The following is a 12,666-nucleotide window of genomic DNA, read 5'->3' as shown; positions in this document are numbered from 1 at the left end:
CAGGAGGATCAGGAATGATGTTGGGGTCTTTTCCTCCGTGGCTGGGCAACAGGAATACACGAGGATGGACAGCACACACCAGATACAGCTGACAGAGGATGACACAGACTTGGAAGGACTGGAAGACAGGACGATTCGGGAGGACCAGGAAGACTAGGAGGAATACAAAGAGAACAGGTAAGTAAATCGTTTGTTTAGCTGAGGATGACTACGCTGAGTGGTCGCTCAGTTGTCCGCTTTCGTCGAGACGAGCCCGGACAATGAGCGACTGGAGTGCTGTGCTTTTATCTGGTGCTCGTGAATGTGATGCAGCTGTGTGCTCATTAGAAGTCAGGTGATGGTGATCTTCGTGAGTGGGGGTCGTGAGAGCCTGACCAATCCATGACAATATATATATATATATATATATATATATATATATATGTCAGAATTATTAGCCCCCCTTTTAATTTTTTTTTCTTTTTAAATATTTCCCAAATGATGTTTATATGAGTAAGGAAATTTTCACAGTATGTCTGATAATATTTTGTCTTCTGGAAAAAGTCTTATTTGTTTTATTTCAGCTACAATAAAAGCAGTTTTTAATTTTTTTAAAAACCATTTTAAGGTCAAAATTATTTGTCCCTTTAAGCTATATTTTTTTTCGATAGTCTACAGAAACAAACCATCGATATACAATAACTTGCCTAGTTACCCTAACCTGCCAAGTTAACCTAATTATCCTAGTTATCCTAATGTCGCTTTAAGCTGTATAGAAGTGTCTTAAAAATTATCTAGTAAAATATTATGTACTGTCATCATGGCAAAGATAAAATAAATCAGTTATGATTTATAAATCAGAAATGAGATATTAAAACAACTATGTTTAGAAGTGTGTAGAAAAAATCTTCTCTTCATTAAACAGAAATTGGAGAAAAAATAAACGGGAGCTAATAATTCTGGGGGACTAATAATTCTGACCTCAACTGTATATATATATATATATATATATATATATATATATATATATATATATATATATATATATATATATATATAGTACCTCTCTGATACTAAAGTAACACTGACTTGAATAATTGTTTTGGGTTAATGATTTCTTATGTCAGCTGTCTTTTCTGAAGTCTGTAAAGCTCCCTAGAGCCCACAGTTAACCACGCCTCTCTGGCTAAGTAGATGAGAAGAGTCCCATTAGGCCTGTGGCTAAAAATAGCTCTCCAGACGAGGTGGTCTGCAGCTGAGCAGCCGCTGCAGATACATTTAGATGATTGGGTCACATTGACTCTGTCATTTGGGTGGATAAGAGGTCAGAAGACAAAAGATGACACCAGCAGATTGTTTCTGGCATCAGCTCTGCTGGATGATTCTTTCTTATGCGAGTTGGATTTAATAATTATTTTTGGGGCCAATTAACAAATGGTTGCAAAATTTCTTTTGCAAAGGCTTAGTGCAAGGTTGTTTCTGCTATGTGATCTCAAGCAATTACATCAAGCCTGTAGAGAAGCATCATCATGGGTTGATTGGAGATTCTGGGACTTAGTTGCTTGCATTAGTCTGATCAAGTAGTTTGTTACACAACTAAATCTGAGTCAAAACCTCACGTTGCCTAACGTTACTCATGCTCATATACTTGGCCAGTGTCGTGTCATAGATGGGGGTGTGGTCTGGGGATGGAGTTGACGTGGGAGTAAACAATTCTTCCTACTCTATTGGAAATGAAGTAAACCGAGTTTAGGGCTGCACGATATTGGACAAAAATAACATTGCAATATTTTTTTAAATTGTAATATATTTTTTATTCTAATATATAATGTGCTATGAATATAATTTTACTAGATGACTTGAGTAACTATTTGGAAATAATTTATAATTTTAGATTGATTGGGATGATCCTGTAATAAAAATATAATAAACAATTTACAGGTATATACAAATTCAATAAAGAAAAAAAATACAAATAAATTACACTGCATTTTATTGCTTTGCAAGGAGTCTAACTGTATTCAGGTACACAGTAATTGAATAATCAAAACAAAAAAAAAATATGGCATAGTCTTCGTTGTACAAACAATTTAAAAAAATTATCATTATTAAATTTAATTATTAAATAATGAAATAAACAGTACAATTTCTTATGCCTGAATGCTTTTGAAATCCTCATACAGGCATACTACGCCATAAAAGAATAAAGGGCTCATGTAAAAGGCAAGAACGCATGCACATTTTCTTAATATGACTATCATCCCAATATGAGATGTTCAGGTCAAAGCCACTGAGTGGGTGGGCAAACTCGGTCCTGGAGGGCCGGTGTCCTGCACAGTTTAGCTCCAACTCTGATCAAACATACCTGCTTATAGATAATTAGTGATCTTGGAGACACTAATTAGCATCTTCAGGTGTTTGATTAGAGTTGAAGCTAAACTATGCAGGACACCGGCCCTCCAGGACCGAGTTTGCCCACCCCTGGCCCACCGGCTTCTGTATGTTTATTTGGCAGTATATAAAACTTAAGATCTGGATTTTTAACCTTTCTGAGGTGAAAAATAATACTAGCAACTTATGATACTAAATCAAGCTAAAATAAATCAATTTCTTCAAAAAGTAAAGATAACGTGCTTAACAAGGTCTACGTACATTCATTCTAATTGGTTGTTTTCCCCCACAGCACAGACAATTTTGATGTTGATGAAAAATGACTTTTGCTGCTTGTTCAAACTACTTATTTATAATGAGATGAAACAACACGATTCTAGAGATTTATTTGGACAACTTATTTGTTTTACGTTCAACCCACTTAAATTTGTTTATATATAAACAATTAGGTTAATATAATCGTTTTGTGTTGGTGTAACCGTTAATGCAGCATTTTTTACAGTGTACACAACACATCAATCAGAACACAGTTTATAGATGATCTATTACCAGCTCTGCTATTTTCTGTGTTGTAAAATCCTTTTATTATATTCAAGATGCAGTTTGGAGAGTTTGTGTTTACCCTTAGTCACCACAAGTCATCACAAAATGATAACACTTTATGCTGATGTTGTCCAAAACCCTACTTTGCCCAGGGTGTTTACAAACTTTAAGAGGGGAGCTTAAATATGCACATATATTACACTGACTACCACTGCCAAAAACCGGCAAAACCAATACTTGTGTATAATATTTAGCTTTCATTCCTTAAAGAGGAACAAAAAGGTATTAAAGTATTAAGTACAAAACACTAATGTTAACTAATGTTCCATTTTAATAAAAAAAAAAACTATGAATTACATAACTGTACAAACTAGTTTGTGTTTTGTATTAATCTAAAATATGAAGTTATAGTAGGGAAAAAAAGACTACAACGTGCTATTAGTCAAGGGTGAACTTGACCTCGAGTCGTAACGTCCTAGTCAAAAATCCACCTAAAAATGCCTGCCAGAGGTGCTTCAGATTCACATTTACAGTAGGACTGGCTTTGGAATGGATATTTTTCACAATCCATCAAAAAAAAACACGTTCCCCTGGAAACCCTTTGCCAGTAAGTATATTTTTTCTCAGAAAAATAAGAATTTAGTGTAAAAGCGCTCACCCCTCAAGATATGGGTGACTTTTTTCCTTCATAAGAACTTTAAAGAAGATTTTTATCTAAACTGTGGCTCTTGGTTATTCATTAAATGCAATTGAAAGACTACTGGCACTTTGAGAGTAAAAAAAAAAAACCTTTACAGGGCAAACAAAATCAATGCCTGTTACTTCTGATGATATATTGAGGTCTAATGATGAAGCAAAAAGATCTGGACCATGAGCCACATGCACTGTATTAATTTTGAGATCACACTTTACAGCACGGTTCCATTCATTTTTTAATGTTTATTAATGTATTTACTTACATGAACTAATGTAAGAATGAACAATACTTGTACTGCATTTATTATTCATAGTTCAACATTTTCTAATGCATTATTAAAATCCAAAGTAATGCACTGTGAGAACTACCAATGAACAACTTTATTTGAATTAACTAACCTTAACAAAGATGAATACAGTCAGTAATAAATGTATTGTTTATCGCTTGTTCATGTTAGTAAATACATTAATTGACATTAACTTATGGAACCTTAGTTGTTTAGTGTTACCATTTTTGTGATTTATCATTTTTGGACTCTCCAGAAAGTGCCAGTTAACTTTCCATTTCATGAATCACCAAGGACCAAGTGTATTCTACTGAAGCTACATCTTTGAAAAAGTAATCTAGGTTGGGAATATGATTTTTTTTTTCTCGATTTTAGTCATGATTAGTGATGGGAAGTTTGGATCATTTTACTGACTCTGACCTTTGAGTCTCACTCATTAAGATGAACGAATCTTTTTTCGAGTCATTTCGTTCATTTAGTTCAATTTGCCAAAATATTATTAAAATGTTACAAGTTGCTTCCAAACTCATCTACAACTAGCCCACAATGACCACACTACAAACAAGTCATAACTAGAATGCCATAAGAAAGAGAAAATAATCACTTATTGTTTACCTGGTCTTTTGTCTATGATTATGTCAGCTCACCTCTTCTGACAGGTCTTCAAATTTGAGTGGTTCGTTCACGTCAAACAGACCCATATAAGCTCAAACAATGCACACAGTCTGAGCGGAAAGGAGCTATGATTAGTTAACCTCTCAGGTTTTCTGGTTTTTGAGCCGTTCGTTCATCATGTGACAGCATGTAAAGAGAAAGACTCGAGAAATGAATGAATCAAATCTTTTTCCGGCTCCAAATGAATATAACTGGCTTCTGTCTTTCAGACTCGAAAAAGGAACTAATCTTCTGCTTCACCTGCACAATTGTGTGTGTGCGCAAATGGACGAATCACTCCGAGAGGACTCGTTCTCGAGTCATACAAAAAAATTGTTCAAAATGAACGAATCGTTCAAGAACGACCCATCACTAGTCATGATACAAATAACATTTGCCTTTTCCTTTTTCCTCCAAATTAAATATAACGTGTTCAGTTTGTGCAAAACCAAAACTTAATTGGTTTATACTGTAAGTTATAAAGAATCACTACTAATTAGTGTCACGATTCTGGAATTCGATACCAATCTGTACTGAAATTTTCAACCCAGGCTCATTCCGAGAACGTAGTCCCGGGGACGTTTCTGGAGACCGCGAAATACGTCCCGGGAGGTACGTATTTGTGCAGTTTTTGTTTTCGCGAGTCCGCGAGAGGCCGCTGTGCACGCTTTTTCCCGCGCCGTTCTCGCGTAAACCCGCTGGAGGCCGCTGTCGAACGACCTTCCGCCCGTCTGCCTGTCTTCATGACGGAATGATTGACCGTGCGACCGGCCAATCGGCTGACCCGCCCTCCTCCGTCCCCAAACCCAACCAACGACGGTTCACAAAAGCCGTCCAGAAAAAGAAAAGCCCTCGTCCGGTTTTTACCACGTTTTCGGATTTTGACCGCATTCTCACCCTGTGACGAACGTGTTCGCTTCATTTTTTGGATTTTGTTTTTGTTTTCTTACCTGATTCCTGGAACCGCTCTTCCCCGGACTCGAACCCGGTCGTCGTCGTGGTTAGCACCTCTCTGCGCCTCGAGTACACGAAGAGCTAACCGGACAAATTGGTTGCAGCGGGAAAGCCCTCCACACGGAGGCGAGCGGCCGGCTGGCCGGCCGGCGGGCGCCGAAGGGAACGGCGTCACACCGCCCCGCAGCGTTCGCTTAAAAAAATGAAATGCAGCCGCACGTACCCCCGGCTACGTATTTCGCGGTCTCCAGAAACGTCCCCGGGACTACGTTCTCAGAATGAGCCTGGGTTGGAAATTTTAAAAACATCCATTTCCCGCTAACATTTGCGTTCTTAAACAGCGCTGATTTGCCATTGTGTTGACGTAACAGAAACAACCGTGATTGGGCGTGAAGGTCATCAGTTCACCAAACTCACTGCTGTTTACTACAGATCCAGAGAGAGAGCTTTTTAAAGCCGTGAAGATCAGTCGATTCATCAGCGGATCGCTCGAATGTCAGCTTATAAACAGACTTGCAGATCTTTGCAGCTTTAAAATGCTCCAGTGATTTCGGTGAACTGATGACCTTCATGGTCAATCACAGTCATTTCTATTGAGCACATGAACACAATGACAAATCAGCTGTGCTTAAGAACGTGTTCAACAGTGCTTAAAATGTTAGTGGGAAATGGGACGTTTTTTAAATTTCAGTACCGATTGTTATCAAATTTCAGTATCATTACTAGGGATAGGTATTGTTAAGGTTTTAAAAATATAACAAATTGAGTGTTATAGACATAGCACGTTCGCCTCACAGCAAGAAGGTCGCTGGTTCAAGCCTCGGCTGGCTCAGTTGGCATTTCTGGCATTTCTGAGTTTGCATGTTCTCCTCGTGATTGCTTGGGCTTCCTCTGGGTGCTCTGGATTCCCCCGCAGTCCAAAGACATGGTACAGGTGAATTGGGTATGCTAAAATTTACTGTAGTGTATGAGTGTGTATGAATATTTCGCAGTGATGGATTGCAGCTGGAAGGGCATCTGCTGTGTTAAACATGCTGGATAAGTTGGCGGTTTATTCCGCTGTGGCAACCCCAGATTAATAAAGGGACTAAGCCGAAAAGAAAATGAATGAATGTTATGCTAATTTAGAGAGACCTTATGTGATTGACTGCTAGCATAACGATGTGGATGATTGCATTTGTCTTTCTGCATTTAATGCACTTTTGAAAGATGCTCAGCCAGATTGCTTGTGTTTCCGCTTATACAAGAAAACAACGTGTTGTGTTTGTTGCAACAGGCATTGTCGGTGTCCATTCGGGAAATACAACCCGTTTAGTTCTCTGTGCCACTCCGCAAGCTTATGAGCTGTGTCGCAAGCTATGTGTGTAAGATTAGCGTGAGCCTCCGCTAAGTCCGTGCGCACAGCCGAGAACTGTGAACTGTGCTTTTATAATTGACACGCTTGCTGTTGTACTATTGGGCGAAAACACGAGCATTTCTCAAGTGAAATTGCCAACTGTGCAGACGAATATCAAATATCGTAAATTAGAAAAGGTTGGTCACTTAAATTATGCTACTGTTAGTAATGTTTATTCAGCAATAACCGTAAACGTCAGAGTTTATCGATACTTCTGTCTTTTATAATTTAGCACCTATATCAATAAAGTATCGAGTTTTGGTACCCATCCCTAATCATGACAACACTAATCAGTAAAAATCTGAACCTGAACCCCTGTGAACAAAACCAGGACCCCCTCTTCTCTCCCCCACTGACACCACACGATCACAACCTCAAAACAGTATGCAATTCTAAGTGTGTCTCACACAGGTGAGTGGGCTTGACAAACCACCTGTAGAAAAAAAAATCCTTCATATCTTTGACACTTTAACCAACACTTGCACCAGTTTTCCACATTTGCACAAGACAATTCGTACAATTCCGCCATATCTCTACAAAATACATTGTGCATTTATGATGGTTGCTTCAAACAGGTGAGTGGGCTTGACGAACCACCTGTAGAAAACAAATTTATCTCGCTGACACTTTAACCGACACTTGCACCAATTTTCATACCTGTCAGCCCTCCCGTTTTTCCCAGTATTCTCCTGTATTTTACAATTCTATCATGCGAAAATCCCGTAAAGGTATTTTCCTGTATTTATCTCGTATTTTTAATCTTTCTATGAAGGGTACCAATAAACATCAAAGAGCCGATTCTCCCTATGCGCAACCCATACTGCCAAACCACCAGGGGACGCTCCTTGCTCCTAAATGTGATTCTGTGCTTTAATTTTATTTTAGCATGAAAACACTGAAATAAATACAAAAATGCTGGGATTCCCTTTCTTTTCATTACAGGTGCGGTAGCCCCTCCTATTTAAACCTCAAAACAGTCAGTTCATAGAGCGGTGAGTGACTGATATCACTTATTGTCACATCGCAATGTTGACAGGTAGGGCTGCATGATTCTGGCTAAAATGAGAATCACGATTTTTTTTTTTGCTTAAAATAAAGATCCTGATTTTCATTCCATTTTAAGACATTTGTCATTATCAGATTCCCTCCTGCAATATATTTAACATTACATAGGCTAAAGTAGTTATACTGACACTGTTACATGTTTATTCTCATGCACAACACTCTGGGTTCAATATGAAAAAAAACATATCAAATGCTTGTCGTAATCATAACTCTAAAATGTGATATGATCATTTAAATGATGTGCTCGCAATCAGTTCATGTTATGGCTGCCGTCACTTTGAGGAAAAAACACATGCAAATCACACTTTCCACACTGCTCCCAAACGATCGCTCTGTGCAATAAAATGAACATTATTTACACTTTATTACCTGTTATTCACAGCCTAAGGAGGCTATTCACTAAAGTAGACCTGAACACGCATGTCTTCTCTTGTAAATGCACAACTCAAGGTCAGCTCATGTGAACATTATTACATGAAGACAGAAATGACATTTTTGGGAGAATTATATCTTATCAATACAGTATGTGACTCTTTTAACAACATTTGGAGATGTCCATGTTGCGTAAAAATGCTGGGTTTAAATCATGTGGAGGGTCGAATCGAGATCACAATTTTTTTTCGTGATATTGATAGATATTCTAATTGTGCGCATTTGCACCAGACACTTTCTTACAGTCACTTCATATTTCTGTGCACTTATGAAGTTTGCTTCATACAGGTGAGTGGGTTTGACAAACCAGCTGTAGAAACTGTCTTCTCTGTATAAAAAAAACAACACTCCCCCTTCCTAGCACTTAATTTTCTTAGCACTAGCAGTTCCTTTGTATAATTAGCACTTCTTATGTGTATTGCCTCTTCTTGTTGAATTGCTGAATGCCTCCTGAATTGTAAATCACTCAATCGTCTGCTTTTGGGGGACGATTAATGGTGATCACAGATAGTTCTGTTAAATAAAAGAGCTTTTGCATTGTTCTCCTGTCGACTAACTGACATTTTAACTCACTATATATAATGCTGAGTCAGGGTTTAAAACTCTGAAGTCTTAGAGGAAACAAATCAACGTGACACTTCCACATTAAAAAAAGACAAAAAAAATTTTTTTTGGTGTTTCAAAGCACCAAAAAAGTAAAAAAAGTGGCCTCTTCATTTGAAAAAAAAAAAGTCATTTGAATATGATTGCCCCCAAATGTTTTCTGCTTTAATTGGCATATCTGGCACAACCCATCATGTGTCATGCGCTTATGCAATACAACGAGAGGCAAAGGTGAATGAATGCTATGCAGAGTTAACATTACCATGCACCGTCCTCAGGGACTAAGAGACACAAAACATGCAAATACATTCACTCAAACATGCTGATGTTCATTAGGCATGATTCATTTAGTTACATACTGCACCAGTGTAATAACAGCACACCAGAGACCAGAGTGTGGTGTGTACTTGCACTTACACTTGGCCACAATAAAAAAAATACATAGGCCTACAGTATATATTTATATCCTGCATACTATTAAAAAGCGGATCCTCAAATTTGTCCTGAGTCAAGACTCCTTCGATCACATTTAAATAGACCGAGGGCATTGAAATTCAGGAAAGACAGAGACCTATAATTAGGATTCAATCATCACGCTACTCCATTCACATTGTCATTTTAATAAGCATCCAGCAAATGACTGTCTGCTGTAATGATTGCATTCTGTCCAACCACACATGTCGCTTTATATATTGCTTGTGATTTCTTGTTTGCTTTTTGTTTAATGATTGCTTATTATTAGCATTGTCTTATTGAGGGTGTAATGTGCAACATTTTATAAAACATATTAACCAATAAAAGGTGTTAAAAGTCATATGTATTTACCACACAATCTTTGTAAGATATTTATATTTGTTGACACTAAATCACTGGTAAATCATCAGTGATTAATTTAAACTGTCCATAAAGAGAATGTGCATGTGGTTTTTGTGATTTTTAAAAAAGTATTATTAATATCATTTAATATAATCTTAATATCATTTTGCTATATCAATTTTTGTTCTGCTCTGTGCTTCAGTCTATTCATTTTCAATAAATACATATTTTTTTATTTTAGCCTTTTTATTTTGTTCTGTTTTATATTTCACCTTATCCATCCTTTATTCCACACTCTATTCTATTCTATTCTATTCTATTCTATTCAAAACTTCGAAAGAAAGTTCCGCCAACTGAACTCATTTGTTGATCAGAATTACACAGAAAGCACTTAACTTGTGAACAAAGCTCTATCCAAACACAATAAGGTATTCCTCACAGCAAGTGTTTCCCTTCACATTCAGATCGCATACATTCTTCATTCAAGGCCACCCGTAAGAAGACAGCAGTGACTTGATCCCGACACCACCACTATTGCATCTATTATTGCGCGTGTTTAAAAACACTTACTTCTGTGGCTGGAATATCCGGGGTTATAGCCGTAGTAGCCGGTGATTCGTAAAATCCGATCCTCAATGTCATGGAGCCCGTTGGCCGTCACTTGAGGCGCATCCCAGCGGCTGGTCACCTGCGGAGACGCCTTGCCCGTTAGGTGCGGGCTCTTGCCCGGTAGGTGCTCCAGGCGAAAGCAAGGCTCCTCTCCCGAATCCTGGATCTCCGGGCTGCTCATTTTACCTCCGCGCGGGCAAAACGGCAGCTTTTAGGTCACGAGCGATGAACATGCGAAACCCGCTGTTGAGAGCATCACCCGAGTCAAATTCCAGCACACGTTGTTTTGAGGAGTCGCTCAGGGTTGTGGAGAAGCGTGAAACTTGCTGCCCAGCGCCGTTCCTTCTTCGGACAGCAGGGGGAGTCACGCTGCTCCGAACAGATGGCTGCCAGAACTGGGAGATCCGATTCATTTTGGCGAATCGGTTTGTTTGGACGATTCACTCGCATGAAAAGAGCGTAATTATGGATAACCACAATTATCTACAAGCATGCTCATAATTATCATGAACTAACCACGATAAACTAACCTATGCGTAGTGTAGAAAATTAGTTATTTATTTCAGGTTATCATCACGGTTTTAACAACAGCCCATGTTTTTTATTATTATGTTATGTTTTCTAAATATATTTCATTGAGCAGTTTCATTAAGCTCTATGCTCTATCATTTATTTATTTTATTTTTTTTGTATAAAATACATATTTGGTAATACAGTTTACCCTAACACTTTACAATAAAATTTCATTAGTTGTAATTGTAATTTAATGCATTTACTACTATGAGCAAAAATAATAATAGTTTTACAGAATCTTTTTAAAGGTAATGTAAATAAAGGAATTTATTGTTCCTGCTAGTGCATTAACTAATGTCAACATGCACAACTTTAGATTTTAATGCATTAGCCAGCCTACATGTTGAAATATTAATAAAGACTGTACAAATATTTTTTATTCTTAGTGCATGTTAGTAAATACATTAACTAACATAAACTAATAAAACCTTATTGTAAAGTGTCACATATTTTAGTGTTTGACTGTATGGCTCCTTTGTTTATAATCCATAACACTCACCTCACAGTTTGACTCTTGTGATTCGGTTCGAATGAATTGATGAAAAGAACCTCTTCAAAAGAATGATTCGCTCGAGATTCAGAGTGGACACAGTGAAGTTGTTTTTGCAAAAGAGACACAAGAGCATCGTCGTGTCATAATCATGTTATTAGGCTCCTCCCTAAAATTATTTTATCATGCAGTGTTGCACTGACTTTCAAGGCACTGCAGTGAGAAGGCATATGGTCTTGTGCATTGCACAGTATTACCTGCCAAATAGGGTTTGGCTATAAGCAGTTTTAAAGTCTAAAGGAGTTCGGAGCTGAAATATTCAGAGCATAAAGAGGATAGATAGATAGATAGATAGATAGATAGATAGATAGATAGATAGATAGATAGATAGATAGATAGATAGATAGATAGATAGATAGATAGATAGATAGATAGATAGATAGATAGAGCTACCCTGTAGATAGGGGTCTGATCTGAAATTGCAGGATTTCCATGCTATCTGGCTAATGTTAGCATTTTCCAAGGTCTCCTATTGCACCTTTAAAATGTAAAGTGGTTGATCTAGTTGTCATAAATTGTCAAGTACATTTTCTCAAAACATTTTCTCAATTCCTGTGATATAAATATTTGCAAATAAGTATGTGCATTTCTAAATGCTCTACAAACCTTTAACTCAAAACCCTTAGTTCTGCTCTCAAAATATTTGTCAATAATCCTGTCAGTGCCATCAAAATGAAAATGAAGAGTACTGTATTTGTGCCATTGTTCACAAAGAAAATGGTCAAAATGTTCAGTCGTTTAATGAATAAAACAGTGAACTCTGTTGTAATCTATGGCAACAGTTTGGGTGTCAGTTTACTGTAGTGAAATGAAGAAGGCTATAGTCTAGTATGCATGCCATGTATCCATTTCAAATTTACACATCACCGTACGTGGGATATTGATTGATATTGATATACTAGTGGACTGAGTCTGGCAGGGAAAAAACATGTTACAACTGTATTGTGATATTCAAATTAAAATGCAAAGTTACTGTATAGACACATGTGCAGTCTCATCACCCCTGGGCACTGATTCTCATCAACATCACAACTGGTTTATCATTGGTTGATCTACATTCTCTTCATTACTGTAGTAAAAATCAAGATTCACTTGCACAATTCATGGTTAAATTGAAT

General features: G+C 37.4%; 1 protein-coding gene across 1 annotated transcript in view; it reads right to left on the bottom strand.

Moving 5' to 3' along the window:
- slc35f4 (solute carrier family 35 member F4) overlaps positions 1 to 10,728 on the bottom strand; it is an 82,675-nt gene extending 71,947 nt beyond the window's left edge. Inside the window, exon 1 of the mRNA XM_056477128.1 lies at positions 10,387 to 10,728. Coding sequence (XP_056333103.1) covers positions 10,387 to 10,606 — 220 coding nt within the window. The 5' untranslated portion in view covers positions 10,607 to 10,728. The remainder of the gene's footprint in view (positions 1 to 10,386) is intronic.
- Between the last annotated feature and the right edge of the window lie 1,938 nt (positions 10,729 to 12,666).

The sequence above is a fragment of the Danio aesculapii genome, chromosome 17 (genome assembly GCF_903798145.1).
Source record: "Danio aesculapii chromosome 17, fDanAes4.1, whole genome shotgun sequence".
Classification (NCBI taxonomy): domain Eukaryota; kingdom Metazoa; phylum Chordata; class Actinopteri; order Cypriniformes; family Danionidae; genus Danio; species Danio aesculapii.
Note: the sequence above shows the minus strand (reverse complement) of the source record. Positions and strands in the feature narration are given on the sequence as shown.